At 37.8% G+C, this 22,474-nt stretch overlaps 2 protein-coding genes and 1 long non-coding RNA gene across 3 annotated transcripts; 2 read left to right on the plus strand and 1 right to left on the minus strand.

Annotated features, from left to right (window-relative positions):
• The first annotated feature begins 6,035 nt into the window (after positions 1-6,035).
• On the plus strand, positions 6,036-12,411 carry nfe2l3 (nfe2 like bZIP transcription factor 3). Its single transcript, XM_085396132.1, has 5 exons — positions 6,036-6,931; positions 8,637-8,717; positions 9,146-9,253; positions 9,447-9,924; positions 10,044-12,411. Exons 1-5 carry the CDS (start codon positions 6,416-6,418, stop codon positions 10,799-10,801), a joined length of 1,941 nt encoding a protein of 646 aa, XP_085252258.1. The 5' UTR covers positions 6,036-6,415; the 3' UTR covers positions 10,802-12,411.
• Positions 12,412-13,552: 1,141 nt separating this feature from the next.
• Positions 13,553-17,304, plus strand: cbx3a (chromobox homolog 3a (HP1 gamma homolog, Drosophila)). The gene is made up of 5 exons (XM_085396061.1): positions 13,553-13,708; positions 14,450-14,603; positions 14,830-14,986; positions 15,370-15,464; positions 16,148-17,304. The coding sequence occupies exons 2-5, from the start codon at positions 14,458-14,460 to the stop codon at positions 16,272-16,274; spliced, it is 525 nt and encodes a 174-aa protein (XP_085252187.1). The 5' UTR covers positions 13,553-13,708; positions 14,450-14,457; the 3' UTR covers positions 16,275-17,304.
• A 2,857-nt stretch (positions 17,305-20,161) lies between these two features.
• LOC146644057 (uncharacterized) lies at positions 20,162-22,235 on the minus strand. The gene is made up of 3 exons (XR_014909309.1): positions 22,149-22,235; positions 21,144-21,236; positions 20,162-21,013 (listed from the first exon to the last, which is right to left on the minus strand). It is a non-coding gene; the product is annotated as an uncharacterized LOC146644057 (long non-coding RNA).
• Positions 22,236-22,474: the final 239 nt, after the last annotated feature.

Raw genomic sequence — 22,474 nt, forward strand, 5'->3', positions numbered from 1 at the left:
TAGTGAAACAGACACAATAGCTACAGGAACAGAACCGACTGCAAGGCGGTTTCCTTCATGCACTGAAAAAGACAGAGGTGCACAACAGGCCTGAAAATAGCACACATCCTGTACGCTGGCACATGCATGATATACCACAGTATATCATGAATAATAAAAGCTTTACCCTATACGAGTTTCTTCTTTAATGCTACATTCGAATCTTGATAGTGCTGCACATGCAGGTACACTCTGGTTTTGTGCAACACACAGCTGAGCTGATATCGCTCCAGATTTTCCAGGTCACATCACAGAGGGCTGTTTTCATGCTCGGCCAGGGCCATTTTCCTCTGTTTATGTAGGGCCTTTCTGTTTTCTTTTCCAAGGAGAAGGATGCCAATCTCGCCGAGCCAGACTAACTTTATCAGAGCAGCCATCTCTGACTTTGACATCAAATCCACAACTGCTTCTCATGCTGAAAAAAACTGTCAGTGCCTCGCCCTGCTGCTGGCCCCTCAGCCTCTTGACTCTGGAGAGACTGGAAAGGAGGGAGGAGAGCGCAAGGGAGAAATCTGAATTAGTAGTTAAAGCAGTGATCAATTTGAACTGGGAGTGAAATGTAAAGTGATCATAATTATTTGTCCGTTCGATTAAACAGAAAGACTTATGCCATACTTCAATTAGTGAGCACAATGAGAAGTGAATTACCTACTGGCCAGGTGGAGGCAAAAATCTGGACTGCAGCGCCCTCACGTGGTCAACAATGCGCGGTCGTTTTTCTTCTCTTTCTTTCTTTTTAAAATAAATAAACACTGAATTTTATTTCATTGTAAATCAAATTTACAATACAATAAAACTGAATCAATGCACGTGGAAATAAACAGTTAGAATTATTGTGTCATGCACAGATAAGTGTGCCAATGACCAGTTGCAGCCCTATAATAATTTGAATAAGAGATTATTATATTGCCCGGGGTATAAAGCCTAAGCACCACTAACTTGGAGCATAACTCAGTCAGTTTCTGGAAGACCACTGGGTCACTGAACGTAGCAAAGAGCGCTCAGTCCAGCAGCACTAAAACAAAACCTGTACTGAAAAGGGAAAAGAAATAAACAGCTGGGTAGAGCAATGCATTTTTCATTATTACAACTTAATTTACAGAGAACAGACTGATGTAAAATTGCTTCCATATGTCCCCGCTGCGGGGCGCCACAGAGTCTGCCAGAAAAGCTATCATAATTTCCGAAGCGAGTTCCGCATTGTGATTGGCTAAGACGAACTGCAGGAGCTGGAGCGCTGAACCAATAGGAATGCGGGACTGTGATTCTTTCATTTGAGTGGCCAAACGTGGATGTCAATCAAGCAGCAACGAGCTCTGAAAGCAGAGAGCGGCCAGTCGGTTGTTTTGCTCTCTAGAGAGCAGACCTCCGCTACTGAGACCATCCAGGCACAATCACACACACACTCTACTGCATGACCACTGACACACACTGGACACATTCTATTGCATTTTCATTTAAGAAGTTCAAATAATAATAATAATAAAAATATATACTATTTTGTTATTGAAATAAATAAATATATTTAAATACTTAGTTGTACGATTAATTATCATTTAGACTATATCATGATCAATCGTTACTATTATTTTATCTCAATAAAACAAAAATCTCAAACACTGGCCGTTAATTAGACACATATTTATGGAATATTTTTAAAATTTTAGAAATAATTATCGTCACAATATACAAAGTCAGAAAAGTTTATGATGAAGGGGTTATTTTATTTGCTTCTGACATTTACTGAAAGATGAAATTTTTATTTTGAAATTATTATTTTGTGTATAATTGTATCGCCTTTTCAGTCATTTTATATATGAGCTGTTTTTAAATAGAAAAGTTATGAGTTTTTTTATATAGGAAAAAAAACATTTTACAATTATATATAAAGATATCTATCTATATATATCTACATCTATATATATATATATATATATATATATATATATATATATATATATATATATATATATATATATATATATATATATATATAGGGTCAGAGTAGTGATCTGTCCGCTTTGCTAATTAAACCTTTTCATTAAATCTGTTGGGCCATTTAATCAAATGATCGGTATAGTCTGTGCTTGCATTGCTTACAATGTTCACACATTTTTCACAGACACAAAAAAGTGACTATCCAAATATATTTTTTATGTTTTATATTTTTGCTGTGGTATTGTTAACTTGTAAATAAATAAATAAAACAAAATAAAATAAAGGCAACAAATCCTTTTAAAGGTTAAAAACGTAATATGAGATTTCATTTGTGAAGCGGCTTCAGCGTGGCCCGCACTCTGCATACACTAAAATCTGGCCAAGGTCACTGCAAAAACAATTACAAAACAATTACAACACCTCCCGTAAAACCTGAAAAAGAATGACAAAGTAGTCCGCTCAAGTCACCGCGAGTTCCCTCACGTTTCCCATGAGTCTTTGCGTGGACTAAATCGTGCGCACGCGCACTGATATCCCTCAGATCGCGTTTAATTCCACCAATCAGCGTCGTCCTCGGAGGAGCATGTGGGGGTGATTTAAGAGCTCTGCCCCAATAAAACTGTCAGAACTTCACAAAGTTGATTTAAATGTGTTTCACATCGTTATGAAAATACTCGCGGATTAATCAAATGACTGCACGCTGGCGTCAGATCAATTGGAGCAGATTACCATTCGCAGCTTCTTTAGGGAGACGTGATTTGGAGCGTTTAGATTCTCTACACATCCGGCCACCAAGTCGATCCGACAGCTGACATAAGATGGACAGCAAATGTCATATTAAGGGCCTTTTCTGATTTTTCTTCTTTCTTTTTGTTTGTTTGTTTTTCTTTTTGGATATTGATTTTTATTCTATATTCTGTGACTCCTACATCATTGAAGTAGATCCTGCAACAGTGTTGCAGCTGCATCCTCGGGGAAGTTTGATGTTGCCAATTTTCAGATAAGCCCACCATCGCACTTGTCTTCTAGATTTGTGTGTGTGTGTTCTGCAGGGGGAGTGAGGGGGAGGGAGGGTCGACTGTCTGCTGCTGGGAGAGAGCCCAGCTGACAGGCAGTGCGTGTTGAACTTGATGTGGTGGTGTTGAACTAGGCTTGTTAGAGAATGCGATTTTCTAGACTTCTTTGTGATGCAGCGCCACATAAAAATGTCTGTCCGGGGAAGATTTGCAAAAGGCTTACGGTGGGATTTTCATCCCACGGAAAACTCAATTACTTACAGCACCCACATTCAGACATAAACAAAGTACAGCAGTCTGCTGGTCTTTATACTGTACTACGCGATGGTCACCCAGGGGAAGGTGTTTACAGCGGATTCTTCGACAGCATGTTGTCGCTACTATTACCGGTATTTATAGTGTGCTGTGAGTAACATATTGGTGCTACTCGTGCAGCTATGAAGGTCACGTCAATTAAAGGAATAGAATCTTAAATGAAATGATAACATTAAAAAACGCATCATCATTCAAAACTCTTGGTCTGTCATCATTTTATCAACTGACGTAAAATCAATACAAAAGAAACAACTGACTTTACAGAGTGTCACGTTCAGTCTTTGATTTAACTTCATAGACAAGTTTGCAGGTCTAATCAACCAGAATCTGCAAAATTTATGAGTCTTTAGTATCAATTACTGCATTTTAAGCAGTAAAACACATTCAAAATACTAATACACGTCGGTTAATTATTAATTACCACTGTTAGACACCAGGGGTCGCAAGTGTACCAGATGGTGGAGGATTACCAACTTTGTGTGGGACTGCAAAGCATATCCACTGTCTCACATAGACACTGGCCTACATTTTGATTAGCTGTAGCCAAAATATTTCAGTTTCAGACAAAAGAAAGGAAAATAAGTAGCTGAAGCAACAGTTCTTCTTACAGCAACTGTAAGAAGAACTCTCACACCAGAACACCACAACTCTCGCCCCAAATTGCTGAGGTCTGCTCACTCAGAAACAACTTTCACTTTTCACTTTCAGCACATTGATGTAAGTCTCACTCTACTTTGCAGTAGTTTTGGTTTTTACTTAATATAGGAATGTTTTGATCCCCCTTCAGGCTACCAATACTTTTGCACATATTTCACAGTTTTCCTCTGCAATACATAACAGTAAATATGTCATTGCTTGATTTAACATTTCTGTTCTGTTGCTTTAATTGAACTTAAGCCTATCTCTAATCACACTACTGACATGAGCTACCTTAAACCTCAGATGACCAGGAATCAGCAAACATGGCAAATATCAGCCAGACATAGAGCCTGGATGTCTGAGACAATCAAGTGTTATTAAATCAACTCTTATGCCACTGCCTTGTGTAATCTGTAACCTTTATCAGTTGTTTTGTAGACATGATTCTCATTGTGTGTTAAGATGTAAAAAAAACAAAACAACAACAACAACAACAACAAAACAACCAAAACAAAGTGGGCACAGACAAATACACCACAAATGACAGTTTTTTCATCAAAGTCTCTTTTACACTAGAAATTAACAGTGCAGTGCCTTTGCACAGTATTGTTCTTACAACTGGAAGACGGAGAAAAAGGAGAACCTAGCATAGCATAGTGGCTGAGCAATGTGTGAAGGAATTATTGTAACTTAACAGTTAACATGAGGGCTGACTGAACATATTCTGACAGACCACTTGGAAAAGATAGTGGCTACAAAGTCAAAGGAAAGCTACAGCAGACCTAAGAAATAATAACAGGAGGTGGATTGTCATTTCCTTGTGTATAGGGCAAATAATCATGGGTTGAAAAACATGTTAGGGAATGACTTCACCTTTATGTCAAAACAACCATTTAAACAAACAAGAAACCTATCAGAGATACATACACAGTCACACAGACAGATATACACATATGCATAACAATAAATCATAAAATCCTGTTACACACAAAAAACAGAGTAATATGAAATAAAGACATAAACACAAAGATAAACACAGTGGTGTTATTACTAAGTGGGAGGACTAGTTAAATGCAAGATTAAAAAGGTATCTTTAAGAGTTTCTTGATATTATCCGTAACTATCTGAGCTTTCTTCTCCAATATGTTAAGGTACACTTTTCCAGAGCTTTGTTTTGTTTTTTCAGAAACTGGGAAAGCTGCATTCCCAATTTTCCTCTGTGGGGTATTGCTATTGTTAGCTATCGCATAGCTAACAATTTGGCCTTGGAAGATCTAACAGAGTGAGTAAGTAGAGTGACAGACTTTCAGATAATGTTCAAGACCTTCTTTCAAATGACATGAGTATCCTTTCCTATATAATAAGCATTCATAAACATTGCTGAATTTAGAATTGCTTCTTCAGTGAAAGTAGGAATATTACAATGTATGTGACACTGTTACATGCATTCAGTTTCTTACATATAAACAGAGATTTTTTATCACAAAAGTGGGCAAAACATATTTTTTGATGCAGAATGGTCTGTCTTTTCGACATTCTATTATAAAATAGGTCATAAAGCAATAGTCTAAAGTAAAAGCACCTAGAATCTACGTAGGCTACCTCTCAGCACTGGTCATGAAGCCAGTATAAAGTCAGATTTTTTAGAAGGCCAGGGGGTACAATGTACTATGTTTTAAGGATTTCGCCTTTGGCATTCCTCTTTCTTAGTGAGTTGAGTCACGAGGGCCCAGACCTTTGTAACAACTGAAAGTGTAATTCAGTTGTTTACCAGTAGGCTGAAAAAAGGAACAAATGCAGGTCAGTAGCACAAACATAAAGGAAATGCAGCCCAGCCATGCTTCTGAGAAATCCCCTTTACACCAATAAAGCATTATATATTAGAATATGAACCTACATAGAGGAGTACCTCTTGTTTATGCGGTGATTCAACTTTCGTGTAAACAATATTTGTAGTTAATATCAGGGTGGAGGCTGCCTTTATAGAAGCAACTACCCCGTTCTCTTATTGATCAAAAGCTGACGCGACAGGTGTGTTAACCAATCAGAATTTGTTGTGGTGAGCGTTTTGGTCCAATCAGCACGAATTATGCAAATTCCGAAACAAAGTTCCCCCTGTACCAGCACGGTGATTGCAGTGAGCCTCCCATGTTTTATTTTCTGTTTAATTATCGTCGTCAAGAGTGTTGTGATAAGTAGGTATTGCTTATGAATAACTCATCCGCTGCAAGGCGCTGAAGAACAAACTGTTTGTTATGTTTGCGCTAACAGGTTTGCGTTAACCGGTAGAGAAAGCTAACTGCTAAAGCTAGCATAGCTATCTTGCTAGTTCGCCGGTACAGGCGGTCCTCTTTGTCTGACAGGGGAAGGCGTGCTCTTTTGTTAAGCTTTCCCTTTGTCCCTTCGGGAAAGAGGAACTGTTGGGTTGGGATTTCACAATTATCCACAGTTCTGAAAGTATTTAGAAAATGCAGATCGCCAAAAAATACTTTTCAGAAAGCCTGATTCAGTTAACCATCTTGCTCAGTTTGATTGGAGTTCGTGTGGATATCGACAGCTACTTGAGCGGCTATTATACGCCTTTGACAGAGATTAACTTGGGTCCTAGCTCAGCCTACATCCAGACACCGTTTCATATTTTGAGAGACACTTTTGATGGATATGGTGTACACCCAAAATGTCCCGAGTTGGACTATTTTTTTGCAAGTCGTCGGCTGCTGGACGAGGTGAGGACCCTCGGTTCCCCGCGGTTCCACACGCAGTTGAACGCATGGCTGGTGCACGAAGTGCCTGCAACTGACAAGGCTGACTGTGGGCCTTCAACCAGTAACAACACCGAATCTAGCTCAGGGCTAGAAAGTCCTGGCGAAGAATCCAGGGATGTCAGTGAACACCTGCCAGTCAGTGGCCCAGCAGTGTACCAGACAAACATTGAACTCGGACAAGGGCCTTGTGGCGCTGGAGCCTGCGGGTTTCTTAAAGAGGCAAGTTTGTGAGTAATATGCCATAAAGTTGTAAAAACTTTGTTTCTAATGAAGCTATAATGTAACCTGCAACAGTGAAGGTGGTCTATCCCTCTAAAGTACTTGATTAACTGAGGTGACAAACGAGTAAAACTTCCGTAATAGCTAGCTTAAGCTATTACTAGCTAACTAGCATAACTAACCGTTGAACTGGAAAGATGGGTGTTATCCAACAACTACGTTATTTTACTGGAGTATTTACTGGTGAACCAGGAAGCAAGTCAAAAAAATATTCTGGAATGCAAATTTATTTTCGTTTTGTCAGGCTCTGTCAGGCCCTTGTCACAAATCACAATCCAGTAATGTGTCTTTAGTCAGATTATGTCACTTACATCCGTAATGACAATGTGTTAACTTGGATAAGTCACCTAATCAGTGTAGTAAGTAACTTAAACATAAAGCTTAATAACATGTCTACCAAACATCATATACTGTATATGCGGCATACAGCTGCCTGCTGCACTTGTCACTCTTTCACTATGGTACTTGTCACATTAAGCAATCTGGGAATAGTAACTATAGAATTACTTCAGCAGAAAACACCATGCAAAGACAGGTGTAACTAATGTCTGTACTTTATGACAACAAATATATTATAACACTGTAATTACAACCTTTATATTCAGTCCTCCTAGTAGTGTAGTCTTTCTAGAGCATGGCAGAAAGAGCTGATTGGTGGATATTGTATCCCAAAGGCAGTTTATGTTGTCAGTTGTGTAACTATATCTCTTTTCTCCTGACCCAACCACCAGCTGCGCCCTTTGAGGGGTGGAGAAGTGAGACTCGGATCCCCACCCTGTTTGCTTACACAAAAGCAGTTTTCCATAGTTAAGCACTGCTCTTCCTAGGGTTGCTTTTCATGTGTATAATGTGATGTTGACTCATTTGTTGTTGATGACAAGAGATGGGTCGCCATACCCCCCCCCCCCCCCCCCCCCAAAAAAAAAAAATAAATAAAAAAAATTACAAGCCTTGTTGTTTGTTTTGCAAATGGCCTTAGTGTCTGAGAATATACAATATGCAGGAGCTGTATATAGTTATCCCGTTGAAGGTGTATCAATAACTTTTTGTCATTATTTGGCTTTAGTCTTAGTGTGAAAGCAAAAAGTTTTCTTTCACACTAAGACTAAAGCCAAATAATGACAAGAAGTACTCAAGACCAGTCTAGTTCTGCCCAAGTTCTGTCTGGGCTTGTTGGTCTCCACTTTTCCTGTTTGAACTGGTCTAGGAAGTGAATCAGTTATTGATACACCTTCAACAGGATAACTATATACAGCTCCTGCATATTGTGTATTCTCAGAAACAAAGGCCATATAATATATATTTTTAGAACAAATGAGAATTCTATTATATCTTTAATTGGATATATCGTGAACTTTCTAATCTTGGAAGCTGGTGACCTTTATTTCTGTAGGTGTATCAGAGGGTAATTGGCTTAACTTTTACAATGATTGCTTTGTAATCATAAATAAATAATCTAATCTTGTTTATAACAGAATCATCTCATGACAGAAGAGTCATACTGTAAAGACTCAATTGAGATCAATGAACTACCGCTAGAAATGTAACGATGTTTGGAGTTCTTTACTAAGAATTAACAAATTGTTTTTCCTTTTCTTTCCTCTTCACTTCTAAACTGAATTCCCTCCTCTCTTTTCCCTGCCAGGAGGAAGATGTTAAAGTTAAAGAAGAGGAGGAACCTGCTCCAGTCTCTCAGCTGGCTCACAGTTCCACACTGGAACAAGAGGTACTGTTGGCACTCTTTCATGTATTTTAATGACCGTAACAGTGCTGGATTTTTTGTGAGAATACACAGTAGTGTTTGTCCATCTGCAATGATGCATGTATAACGTTGGCATCAATTTTAGGCTGGTTATATTGATTTAACTAGAAAAATCAGGGACTCACATTACATATTTACTGAAATTGCATCATTTTGATGACAGTGCTGTTTTAGTAACACCACAGAATATGATTAGAAAGGTTGAAGCATAGTAATTACAGTCTCACAGGCAGTTCCTTATAGTAAAAAGCTATGCAGAAGCTAAATATAAATTCATTTTTCTTGTTCATTTTTTTTCATCAGTTACTTTGCTATGATTGTATACTGACAACAAAACATATCACTTACTTTTTTAAATTTACATCAGATTTTCTGTGTGTTGTCTCTTTCAGAGCCTGCTGGAAGGCATCACTGCACTGTCCAGTCCAACACGCCATCCCTCTGCTACTCTTGATATTGACCAGCAGTGGAACAATTTACTTTCTGTTGCAGACCTTGATGTAAGTTTCATGTTCATCTTCATGTTCATTAAATTAAGCCTTATATAAAATTACATTAGTTTAGGGACATGCATACAGACACGTGTATTGCAGATTAGAGGTTTAGTTTACCACATTGATCTAACTGTTGTTTTAGAGGATTTTCAAAGTTTTGGAGAATAAAGTTCGACTAATAGGTCTCTCTAAAATATAGGACTTGGACCCCCTTGTGACTGAGCGTCTGTCAGATCTCGACACTGACATCACCAGCGCCATCAGCCGGAATGTCAGTCTGCATGATGCTATGCTAACCAGTCCTGGAGTGTTTGGGTTGGCATCTGATAGAACTGAGCCCAGGACCACGACCCAACAACAAAGGGCTTTCTTTCGAATGGAATCCATAGGCTCTTTAAACTCAGATGCTTCACCTGGGATGGCTCTAGGTCTTGCTGCACTCCCCTTTGCCTCAGTATGTAACATAACAGGAAATGTGTCATCAAATAGTGCACTGGGTGGCTGCCTAGATGAGGCAGTGTTTGACCAGATCAATCAGCTTGGTTTGGAAGGTCTGGACTCAATTGACAGCAGCCTGATGGACTGTTTGGACAGCATAGACCCACGGGTCCTTGAGGACTTGGAGTCAGACTCTGGTCTCTCTTTGGAGAGCAGCTCTGGAGGTCCAGTCTCTCCAGGTTGGTTCAGATTGCTTTCTATACTTGGAAGAGTTACATGTCTTAATTTCTGTTTTATGAAGCTACGAAATTTTCAGTTAAATATGCTGACACAGTCATTAACTCCTCACTTTGTCCAGGCTCATCTGAGATGTCATCCTCATCCAGTTCATACTGCGAGGATGAGTGTGGAGCTACAGGCTACAGCAGTGAGGCAGACTCAATCCCCTCTAAAGGCATTGTTGACTACACCACAGCATGGCCACCTGTTGAGAGTGTGTGGCATGATCACAGCTACTCATCTGCCAATTTCTTTAACCAGCCGTCAGTAACGCTGCCTCGCAAAAACATCAAGGAGGAGCCTCTCAGCGATGATGATGGATTCCGGCTGGAAGAAGGGGAGCTGAGTCGTGATGAGCTGCGCGCCCGTGCTATGTGCCTGCCATTCTCTGTTCTGCAGATAGTTAACATGCCTGTTGAAGAGTTCCTGGAAGTTCTTGATGGTCATGGCTTTTCCCCTGAACAGGTGACCCTCCTGAGGGACATCCGCAGGCGTGGTAAGAATAAGCTGGCAGCCCAAAACTGCCGCAAGCGCAAATTAGATGCCATCACTGGGCTCCAGGAGGAGGTGGAAAGGTTGCAAGTTCAGAGAGACAAACTGCTGAGGGAGAAGCACCTTACAGCAAAAACAATGGGTGCTGTGGGCCATCAGATAAGGCAGCTGACCAGAGACATCCTGTCCCGGCTGAGGGATGAATCAGGAACACCCCTGAACCCAGACAGATTCACCCTGCAGTGCGGGGCTAACGGTAGGGTTGTAGTTCAGCCTGTAAGACGACCTGCTGTCTCCACATCTGGCAACAAAACAGACAAGAGAAAGAAGGAAAAAAAGCAATAATGCAGCATTTCCTGCTGAGACTTGATCTTTTTGGTTTTGGGATATTGCGGAACCTAATTGCCTGACTCTGGTTTTAGGGACTCCTGTTTTGCTAAAGTGTGTGTTGATTCACCACTGTTGAGAACCTAAATGCAAAAAGAAAAGACACTCAAAAAATAAGTAAAAGAAAAAAAAAAATGTAAATATGTTATTTGATCGTAAAAATGTAGATCACACACTGGACATTCTCTTCTTGTTAAAGGTGGATGTGGCCGATGGGGTAGTTTAAGGGAACAGCTAAGCTGTTGGTAATGCCAGCAGTCTCTTTGTGCCTGTTAACATTAAAGTCATAGTCTTTCTCATTTTTACAGAAAATTGTAGGCAATCACGCATGTTTAAAAGTCAGCTTGGCCAGGATTGTGATATTTCCAGACAGGATAGAGATCTAAGAGGAGTATTTACCTGTAATCTTGCCTTTAGTGTTTTCCTACTCGGTATAAGAACGAGGTTAAAGGGTTGTATTTATTAAACTTTCTTAGGTCCATGAAATGCTTATAGAACTGTTAAGGACGTTTTCCCCCCTCTCCCAAAATGGTAAACTTTGGTCAGCGTGATAAGAATATTGGGTTATTACAAGTCCAAAGTTTACTGATTTGTTCCCAGTATTTGAGGGCATGCACTGTTTGAGTAAAAAAAATAAACTGAAATAAAAAAAATCAAATAGATGTCTTTTGCTTACATGTCTTGATGACGTGCAGTATACCAATGACTCAAAGGACTTGGCCTTAATTTGCATTTAATGTGTTTTGGTAAATACGTATGTACATCATACATAAGTGCATATATCCATAACAAAAAAGTTCTTGCATAAGAATTCAACTATAGTTTAACCCCTTTCATTTGAAGTGTTTTAGAGTTTTTGGCAAGATTATTCTACCTCACAGCTTAGTTTTTGTTAATTTTGGCTACATAAAAAAAAAAGCCCTCACCCCGCTTTGCTTTATTTCTTTCTTTTTTTTTGTCTTTTGAAGTGCACTCGATAACAACAATTTCATTATAAATGTGACCGTAATCACACATAAAAGATTCAGTTTCTGAAACAGGAAAAATAGAATCACCAACTTTATTTAAAAGGTCTGAATGCTGTTTGAATGTATGTGTTTGTTTGTTTGTTTGTTTGTTTGTTTGTTTGTTTGTTTGTTTTTTTAAAAGAATATTTATTATCTGAGTAGAATCAAGTGATATTAAAAGTCTGCATCTTATTTATGTGTACACACAAGTAGTCACCTGAGTGAGTAAACTGAAGAAAGATGCATAAAGTATTTGAATAGTGATCAATCTGAAGCACAATTTGAATGAACTGAAATTTTGACTTCTTTACAAGTACTTGTGAGTTTTTTTCTTTTTGGATAAATTTGATTCTCAGGCCCCAGTTTTGTTTTGTTTTTTTCTGGCTAAAATTTGAAATTCTCTAAAGTGCACTTGTTTAATACAAATCCTTCATTATCAAAGTCACCCCAATTAAACAAACTGCTAAAAAAAAACCTAAATAATAAATTACTGATTGATATTTAAGAAGTTTGAATGATGTTTGGATGCCTCCTTTTTATATGTATAAGATTTTTTGGCAGTTGAAGTATTAATAGAGGTCGCCGCCCTGTTCCTGGTTATGCTGCACAATAAGTCAGCTGAGTGAGTGAAATTGAGAAAAGTCCATGAGGTAGTTTATGCAGCTTTCGGTTTTCTTTTTTTCTTTGTTTGTATTTTCTTGTTTGGCTTGAACCTTTTGTTTGCTGTTTGTATGAATTTTGTTTTCGTAAATATTTGCTTTGTTTCTGAAGTTAAATGTGTTTGATTCCATTGTGATTTTTGAAAGTGTGCGTTTGCTTACAGAACTTGAGCTGCTCCTGCAGACTTTTTAAAATAAAAAGAAATCTTTTGAAATACTTTTGAATGGCCTTGATTTTAAAATCAGCATATAGGAACATATTATTCAAAAAATGCAGTCTTAAAATATCAATGGATATTATAGATATCTATTGATCTATTATAGATTAGGGATTACAAACATAAGGCCTGGGGGAAAAATTGGCCTGGCAACAGATGCAATCTGAGCCACTGGACAGCTTTTTAAAATGTGATGGATGGTACACATTTTGGATTTTTTTTTAAACTGTATTTTCCGTGTTTTACAGCTTTTCTTAATGATAAAAATCCTACTCCCATCACTATTCACACCAATTTGAGTAAGTCATAGGTAATATTAGATAAAAAAAAACTTAAATGACAGAAACGTTTCTGATTTCTGCAGTGCGTTCACAGTAAATAAATAAATAAGGATATAGTCTATCAATAAACAAAACCTTTCTATTATATAGTTACAGAACAGTCTGGGCAATGAGCAACCATAACTACACATGCATTTCCTACAATCTTAGATTGTAGGATTGTTTGTTTGTTTTAAATAAATTAACAAACAAACAAACAAACAATCTAAGCCAAAAGAGTCGTGCTGACTGAGTTCTATTTAATACAGCTTAATTTCTTTATCATGCAAAAATAACCAGCATATGCTGTTGAAATTGCACTTCTTTTTCTTATATTAAGATTCTGCAGACATTAAAGGTGTAATTAAACCTCTTTACACTGGTCCGGCCCACGTGTAAACAAAATTTTCTGCATGTGGCCCACGATTCAAAATGACTTCGATATCCCTGATGTAGAGTTCTAGGCTTCATCATCCACAGGTTTTGGAGAGCGAAAAGCGTTTTCTAACCGGGCTTCCGTAGATGGTGCACAAGTATGCGCACAAGAATGCGCGTGAGTAGCTTTTGGCGCCCGTGCTGTTGAGCCACACTTTTGTAGACATAAAGAATCAACTGACCGCGTGGAAAAGAAGTGCCGTTGGAGCGATTCTCTTGTTTTAGGGTATGTATGCAGATACCGACTTGTTTAAAAAAAAAAAAAAAAAAAGGTTATCATTAACAGAGGTGTCAGAGTTAATTGGTTCACTGTAACAAAATAGCAGTATATGCTAGCCAGTTGTTTTACCATCTGACGCTGTCTCGAATGAGAGAGAAACGCTCTGTTAACTACAGTTGCAGTACTTTAACTTAAACAGGCAAGCGAAAAGTAACAGTGTCTGTTCCTTGTAATGCTGTAGTTGTATCATAGATCTTAAGATTATGTATCCGTTTCTAAAACGTCGAGTGTCGCATTAAACTTGAGTACGTTATTGTTAGCGCAAGTTACGTTAACGTTACCCGCACGTTTTTTTTTTTTGTGCCAGCGCACCTATTTTAAGTCCCTCCGCATTGCAGTTGACACAATAAAAGTGAAGTAGGTTTTCCCTAACGGTTAAAGGCCAGCTAAAGTTAGCATGCGAGCTAACGTTATAAGAATTTGGCTATCTTTGAATACTTTAAGAGTTTATCGCTAAGCTAGCTAATGCTACGTTTTTACTTCCCTTTGGTGGCCATCCCTTTGTCAAGGTTGCCTAATTTTAATACCCCAATGGGCAAATAACAGTCTTCACAGTTAAATTCGTTTACGATCCAGGTGTCTGTGGCGGCTTTAGGGCCTATGGCCAATCCTAAATGTGGATATCAGGAGCACATGAATGTGAAGGATTTGTTATTATCAAATTCCTTTTTTTGTTTGTGTTTTTAGATCACAAAATGGGAAAGAAGCAGAATACCAAGAGTAAGAAGGATGCACAGGATACACAGGAGGAACCTGAAGAATTCGTTGTGGAAAAAGTGCTGGACCAGCGTGTTGTGAATGGGAAAGTAGAATTCTACCTCAAGTGGAAAGGATTTACAGAGTGAGTTGGCTGGGACTCCTGCCCCCCTCCTGCTGAGCTGGAAGTGCTTCCCTGGTATGGGGTTGTGCTATACTTTTGTTTGAAGTCATTGTGGTTGCATGAAGACGGTGCCTTCATTCAAGCAAGCTAGCTGATGCTAGTATTTGGCTTTTTTTTTTTTTTTCCTAAATGGAAATCAGTGTGAATTGATGCAATGCAATCGTTGACTCTCTTTCTGCTTGTTTAGTGCTGATAATACTTGGGAACCAGAGGAGAACCTGGATTGCCCTGAGCTGATTTCAGCATTTTTGGAGGCTCAGAAGAATGTTAAGGAGAAACCTGCACCTGTTAAGAGGAAGGCCTCCACGGAAGAGCCAGAGACTGAACCTAAGAAGAAGGATGTGGTGAGTTCCTTTGCTTTCACAAGTTTCTGCAATTAGCATGTCCTAGAGACAATTTAAATTTAGAACCGTCAAGCTTAACATGAGGGCCATTCAGAGAAAGGGTTGCATAACTTAAACAAAGACGAGCATTATAATAAATGAATGTATTATAAATAAATCATATTTGTGCTTAGCTAGGGTGGTGTGTAGACATTTAACTTAGTATTATACTTGTATAATTGTGACAAACCTAATTTTGAATAAGTCACTCAGACCATTCTCTTGAAATGCAGCTGCTTCTGAACTTATGCTAGAAAGTGCAAGGATTTTAAATGAATCAAAATGTGTTGTTTTGTTTCCTTCCCATCTTATATGCCTACATTCTCTGTTGTAACCACCTACAGGCTGAGAAACCACGTGGTTTTGCTAGGAACCTCGAACCCGAGCGAATCATTGGCGCAACAGACAGTAGCGGGGAGTTGATGTTCTTGATGAAATGGTACATTTTTATGCAATATTTCTGGTCATTGAAGAAAAAAAAAAAATCTCATATCTTTGTCTCCTTGGAAGCAAAATATAATGAAATGACTGTTAGTTCAAGACCTTTGCGCAGTAATGTTTTGTTAATCTAGGCAGTGTAAGTCATAGGATGGATGTGCATGGTAGTCACTGGTGTTTCATGCTACAATGGACGGCCAGTGAATTCAAAAGTATTGAGTGCTATGATTTCTGGATCCTTCACAGTACAAATAATTATCCTGAAATATTGTAATAGCAATCAAAGAAAGTTTAAACTGAAGGAAGTGTAACTGAGTGGAATTACTTGGATAATTGGATGTTGTTGTTTTTTTTTTTGTTTTTGTTTTTTTTTTGTTCTGTTTTGTTTTTTGATTTATTTTTAAGTTGTTTGCATTTGAGCTCTTAAAAATTGGAAACTTTCTTTGTTTCACTAAATATTTATTCTTAAACCCTTGAACTTAAAGCTCAGTTTCTACACTTCAGTTGCCTTTCACTGCTTAGATCTTGCTACATGGTGTACAGAGCCACAGTTATGAAACTGTCACTGTCCAGGCTGTGTTCCTGCTGTAAACCTTTCCTCAACTTATAAACTTAGTTGATTTAAAGTACATTAATTTATGCTGGCTTTCTATAATGTTCCTCTCTCAATCTGCCTTCTTTTAGGAAAGACTCGGATGAGGCAGATTTGGTCCCAGCCCGTGAGGCCAACACCCGCTGTCCTCAGGTGGTCATATCCTTTTATGAGGAGAGACTGACCTGGCATTCCTGTCCAGAGGATGAAGCCCAGTAGTTCTTCTCTGCAACCCATGCAGTAGTCTACATCAACATTGTCAACCTTTTCCTCAGTACTGGATTTCTCCTGACTTGCCTTCTAGGTCTAGCTAAATTAGTCTTTTTTTTTTTTTTTTCTTTTTTTTTGTTTTGTTTCTTTTTTATTTTGGAAGAAGTTTCAACACTTGCATGGCAGTCGGTGAGTTCTGTTGTAAATATAAGCTTAGCCGATTGTGAGAACAGGTGATAGTGTTTTGATTAAGAAGTAAAGAAAGAAGCCTTCTTGTATTATTGTGAATGACTGATCTCTTTAGCCCCTTTTCAGACACGAGATGTACAACAATGTTGGCTTCAGCAGTCTGCTCAGCAATCTGTTATTCCAACATGGATTGCGCTTGTGTTCCTAATGGCTTCATTTAAATGTATCCAAGATGGTGAAGGAGAGCTCTGTAGTACGCACAATTTAGCCATACATTCAGAAGGCTTGTTTGTGGGTGAGGTGCAACTACAGTTTTGATTGGTTTTCTCACCCTTTTTCAATAACAGCACAGGATCTGACTGTGTGTCGTTCAGAGCTGTGCACTTCCTTCTGGAGTGTGAATAGTAAAAATGCTTCATGGAGGAATGATACTGTATTTAAAGTCAATAGCTAAAGTTAAGACTAAATGTGATGCATAGATTTGAAATTTAGGGCATTAACTAGTGAGCTTTGCAACTCAGAGATTCACAAGATACAAGTACAGTTGTAATCCAGTGCATGCATGTCGTTAATAATACTTGGTTTAGTTTAGGTGCTCATTTAGACTTGAAGTCAACACATTCAGATGCAGCCAGATTCATGGGAGCGAGTGCACAGCTGAAAAAGGACTGTTGATTAGGGCCACTTCCACCTTCGTCTTTGTTTAAATGTTTTAAATTCCAAAACACTTTTCTCACTCTGCCACATTCTTGCTCATGTTTTCTACTGTAGTGATGTTTTGTTCCATAAATACTTTTTGTATACTGTCTTTAAATATTGTTTGTCGTTCTAATAAAGGTTTTATGCCAGATTTTTTTTTTCTGTCTTTTAGGTTTTTTTTCCCCCAACTACAAATACATGTAAGACTTTACTGGAAGTAATTCAGAGCGAGTTGCATATGAAACGAAGTTAACAATTAGGATTTCCTTATGTACCTAATAGATGTTTCTTGGGTGAAGTTTTTTACAGTTTTGTCTTCATGCTGCAGTGCTTTGGTTTTCCCGTGGTTTCACTCTAAATGCAAGACTGCATAATGGCATGGGAGATAAGACAGTGAACCTTTGTGCATTACTGATTTCTGTGGGAAATCACTCAAGTTTCTTATTTGAGTGATTTGGACAAGGTCATGATAGATATCCAACCTTTAGTCCTAGCAGGAAAAAACAACTGCTGCAAATTTGATAACAAACAGCTAATTTCTCTGAAAAGTTTGTTCTGTAAATGCTAAAGAGTAGTGAGTAGCCTGCAGAAAGGATACAGGGATGGAAAATGGCCTGTTATTGTCATTTCCTCGTAAGTGTTTTTTTTTTTTTTTTTTTTTAAGTCAAATATCTATCCAAATAGATTAGTCTGTGGTAGCTATGATTTCATGTGATCTGTAGAGCAAGGTGTGTAGTTTGATTAAGTCAAATATCTAATCACAGCAACACAGTCATGTCTTATCTGTTAAGTGCTTGAATCATTTCAATATAGACATACAGCTATATTAATGGAAATTAAATGTCAGTGCAGCAATTTCAAGTAATATAAAACATATGCTTAAAATAAATCTTGGTCTGTATATTTCACGTGTCAGCTTTTGTCAACTCTGAATTTTGCTTAATTGGCCATAAAATGTAGAAATCGGATAGAAAATGGTGCTGTTTTGTAACAGTCTGTAAAAGCAAATGAAAGTTTCTGTTGACACAAGATAAAGAGATCTCTATATGCAAATTACCATCCAACCTAAGGTGACGTCTCACTAGTTTCTTGATCCACTCTTGGACTGGTCAGAGGGATAGACGCCAACTGGCTTTGGTAAGATCTCTTGGTCTTCAATTTTAAAACTGTCATTGTATACAACAATGCTTGCTGTGGGCTGGAGTTCACGTAGACTAGGTGTCAGTGTCATCTCTGACGCTCTGATGCCTTGATTTGAGATTTTGATTTAATTTTGAAACTTTTGATTTATTAGTTGAAACGAAGCATAACACCCATGATGTGATATCTCAGATAAGGTTTTGGGATGTTGTTTTTGTACCGTATCATGCTGCAGTTGCCTGTCTGTCTTTTCACACTGCAGGTCTTAATGCTCAATTCCGATTTTTTGATCAAATCCGATTTTTTTGTCTGCTCGTTCACACTACAAATAAAATGCGACAGCAAACGCGCTCTAGTGTGAACGCTCAAAGCGGCCCGCATGCGCAAAAGAAGCTGTCACACACAACGAGCTCTGTTTAGACCCAGAGCAACAGTATTGTTTGACTGATGGCCCTTAATATGCAGACTTCGGACTTCGTTTCCCAATTTTTGCTTTAAGTTATTTTGTTATTTACATAATAATGTAAATAACCTAATAATGATCCTTATTGCTGTTTAAGAGAGGAGCGGTGCTTCAAATGATAGCTGCAGATTTCTGTCAGAATCTGCAGATTATACAGTACAAATAAAATGTTCACATTGTCTTCCCAACAGTTTCACTAACATCTACACTGGATGGCCAGGAAGCGTTCGCGATGTCTTCTCGGGCGCTTCTCTGGCGCTGATAATTGGCTTCAGTCTTGTGTCGGTGACGTAAAAGGCGGATTTAATGCGACTTGACCGTTCAAACAGCAGTCGCTTTCTAAAACATCGGATATGTATCGGATTCAGTACCACATACGAAAGTGACCCAGATCGGATTTGAAAATATCGGATTTGCGCCGTTCACACTGTCATAGCATGATCGGATATGGGTCGCATAGGGTCAAAAAAATCGGATTTGATGCGCTTTCGCCTGCAGTGTGAACGTAGCCTTTGTCTCAGCTTCACCTTTCAAAACTAGCATGCATATCTAAATTTCATCTAGAACTGCAGTGAAGCAGTCGTGGACAACTATGTTAACAATTAAAGTCAGAACAATGGACAGTTATTAAATTTTGATTTGTTTGTTTGGTTTTGGTTAAAGTTTCTCCACCCAGCCACCATACAGTGTTATTGTGGTTCAGAGCTGGTTGTAGGAACAAAAAAGAAGCAGAAGAAGCAGACATAAAATCTCAGACCATGAAGTGGTACTTTTAAATTGTCTGAATGTTTCTAAAGGTAAATCCCCATAAGCACTTGCATTAGAAGAAACATAAATGGAAGGGTTCAAGAAGAAAGAGATCAATTTAACAATGAATCTGTTTCTTTTTATTAGTTAGGCACCTACACTCTAAGAAATAAAATGTTGTATTTACTCCACCCAGTTATGTCAACCGGTTCCACACAACTGGGTTAGTGAAATATAAAATGTATGATACATTTAATTTGAACAAGAAATTTTAAGTACATCTGATAAGATTTGGATAATTAAATGCAAATCAAAAGAATCATGTTGTATTAGCTGAATATCATAATGTTGATATAACTAACCTTGTTGATTTAAATTGAGAAGACTAAATAAAACCTACTCAACCAAAACAAGCTGTACTTACTTTGAGAAATAACATGTTGTATTTACTCTACCCAGTTATGTCAACCGGTTCCACACAACTGGGTTAGTGAAATATAAAATGTATGATATATTTAATTTGAACAACAAATTTTAAGTAAATCTGATAAATCTACTCACCCAAAACACGCTCTACTGAAACTATAGGATTAAATCACTTTAACAGAATTGCAACTTACTCTATTTAAGTTTGTAAATTAAATAAATCGAACACAAGTTTATTCAGTTAACCTAACTTTAATAACACTTTGTGTAAAACTTGTTGAAGCACACTTTGAGCAATTCAAATGCTTCTAGATCTTTTTCCCCAAACAATCTTTACATATATTCAAGTGCATTTTAGGTGCAGGAAGACAAGATACAGAATGTCATGTTAAACTGAAATGATTAAAACTGGAAACTTGTGATTCCAACATTTTTAACATTAACATGACTTAATTTAAACTTGATTGGGCTACAATGAAAAGCCCACAATACAGCCCTGCAAACAGCAGGTAGAAATTACTTTTGTGTCATTTTTGTCCATATTTAGAAAAATAACCTTTGCTTCAAAACTTAAACTGAAGTCCAAAGTTAGGAGCAGTCTTTTTCAGTGTAGTTGGATGTTGGTAAAGGTTCAAGAACAAAGAACGCAGAAAAGTGAAAGGCCTTGCAGAAGTTCTTGTGGCAATTCAAACTGAACAGTTTATGAAGTGCAAGGAGAAGGGTTCGAGAACCTTAAAGTTCAGTGTCCTCTATAGTTCACTGCAGGCTGTTTCACTCAAGCAGTTTGTTTTTCAGAACCTGCACCTTCATGGATAGGTTGTTCCCATCCAACTCCATCAGCACCTTCTGAAGAAATTCAAATGTGTATTTCAGGTGCTTTGGGTAGCTCAGATTTAGACTATAGATTAGTCCAAGCAGGAGGGCACAACCCTTTGCCACATCACTAAGAGCTTGCAGCACAGTGCATCCTTCTATGATGACACCAATGTCCTCAGGTGTATCTGCAGAGTTTGCTCTCATGTCTGACAACATAGACTCCCAAAGTCAGCTGCTCCGTTTCTCTGCTTGCACCAAGATCCACATCCTTTAAATAAAAATTAAAAAAAGATAAGTTAATTGCGTACATATACATATGGACAAGTAAGTCCACCTTCCATTTCCAATCCCAAATTTAAAAAAGGAAAATAACTGATCGTTTTCCTTTTTTAACTTACCAAGAATTCCTTGAACAGGTCATCTGGCTTTTCATTTAAGTAGACACAGACAGCTTTCAGAATGCATTCCCGTCGAACATCAACGCTGGGATTCTGGTGGAGATAAGAACTCAATATGAGAGAAGTTTCCTATTTTGGTTCCTTTCAACCTCTTTACAAAACAAAGTCAAAAATATTAACACATAGCAGATGATTAAGCAATGTTTCATAACTCACATCAGTGATGTGCAGTGAGGTTCATGATTGGTAAGGCACTGACTCCTCTGTGTCAGATTAACAAATATATGAACCCAAAAACTGAAGCTTTTCAATTTTGACATTACGTGAAAGCTTTCATTTTTGCTTTAATCAATTCTAGATTGTTCAACAATATATTTAATAATTGTGCCCCTAAAAATATTAAAATTAAATAGAAGATTAGAACTGGGCAATATGGACTTAAAATCCTATCATGACATTTTGTGGATAACAATAAGTCTGTGAAGGTTCACAGTCATCCAGGTCATCGTAGTCTAAGGAGCTTGGAAAGAAAAGTGAAGCTTCTTCAGTGAAGATTTCTGACACTAAACCAGAAATCAACATGGAGTCGAATTCTTTCAAACAATGTAGCAACTTAATTGATGCACATTTCTAAAATACACTACACATTCATTTCATTCTTCAAACTACAGGATCGCTGGCGCTCCCAGTGGTCATTACTGATGTCAGGGAGCAGGTGCGGTAGATGTTGGGAGTAATTTTAAAACTGTCGGTCTTAGTAGGCAAGTCTCATCTTAACAAGAATTGCAAAAGATTTTGGAAAATTACACCGAAGCAGGTTCAACAATATTTGTTAAATGTTTTCATACTTCTAACATGTGAGAGAGATATACAAGCTAGAGTGTTAAAAAATTTGCCAGGCATCATTTGTTTAAAAAAAAATGCAAAAGTATTCCCGAAAGTGTCAGATGTGTATCAGTTAGTATACATTAATCAAATTTGTCATCCTTAAATTGTTGTACTTACCAAATAATCCTCAGATGGCGATGGATTCTATCCAGGATGCTAAGCATATGCAAGTCTCAGTTGAAAATGGCGGATGATCAAACTTCCACACTGCACATGTGCAAACTCAGAAGTACGGAGAGCCTATTAGGACAATCCTCTTTAAATTAAAGTGCTCTTCATTTTAAATGAACTTTTTACGTTGGATTTAATTTACTGCATTTTGTTGTATTGAAATATTATGTTGTTAATTAAATTCAAAACAACATACTTGTGTTTAAAGTTAAAAATCAATTGGTGGCATTAGTTTTAACATGAAGCATTTACATAATGCTACCAACATCAGT

Source organism: Rhamphochromis longiceps, linkage group LG22 (assembly GCF_057381845.1).
Source record: "Rhamphochromis longiceps isolate RC_006_pf linkage group LG22, R_longiceps_female_GT1.1, whole genome shotgun sequence".
NCBI lineage: Eukaryota > Metazoa > Chordata > Actinopteri > Cichliformes > Cichlidae > Rhamphochromis > Rhamphochromis longiceps.

What these genes read in the sequence shown, in the direction of transcription:
- nfe2l3 (XM_085396132.1), top strand. Translation starts at nt 6,416, where the DNA reads ATGCAGATCGCCAAAAAATACTTTTCAGAAAGCCTGATTCAGTTAACC. An exon ending in CCTGCGGGTTTCTTAAAGAG is followed by an intron (nt 6,932 to 8,636) that starts GCAAGTTTGTGA and finishes TTTCCCTGCCAG; the next exon opens with GAGGAAGATGTTAAAGTTAA. An exon ending in TGGAGGTCCAGTCTCTCCAG is followed by an intron (nt 9,925 to 10,043) that starts GTTGGTTCAGAT and finishes CACTTTGTCCAG; the next exon opens with GCTCATCTGAGATGTCATCC.
- cbx3a (XM_085396061.1), top strand. Translation starts at nt 14,458, where the DNA reads ATGGGAAAGAAGCAGAATACCAAGAGTAAGAAGGATGCACAGGATACA. An exon ending in AAGTGGAAAGGATTTACAGA is followed by an intron (nt 14,604 to 14,829) that starts GTGAGTTGGCTG and finishes CTGCTTGTTTAG; the next exon opens with TGCTGATAATACTTGGGAAC. An exon ending in TTGATGTTCTTGATGAAATG is followed by an intron (nt 15,465 to 16,147) that starts GTACATTTTTAT and finishes GCCTTCTTTTAG; the next exon opens with GAAAGACTCGGATGAGGCAG.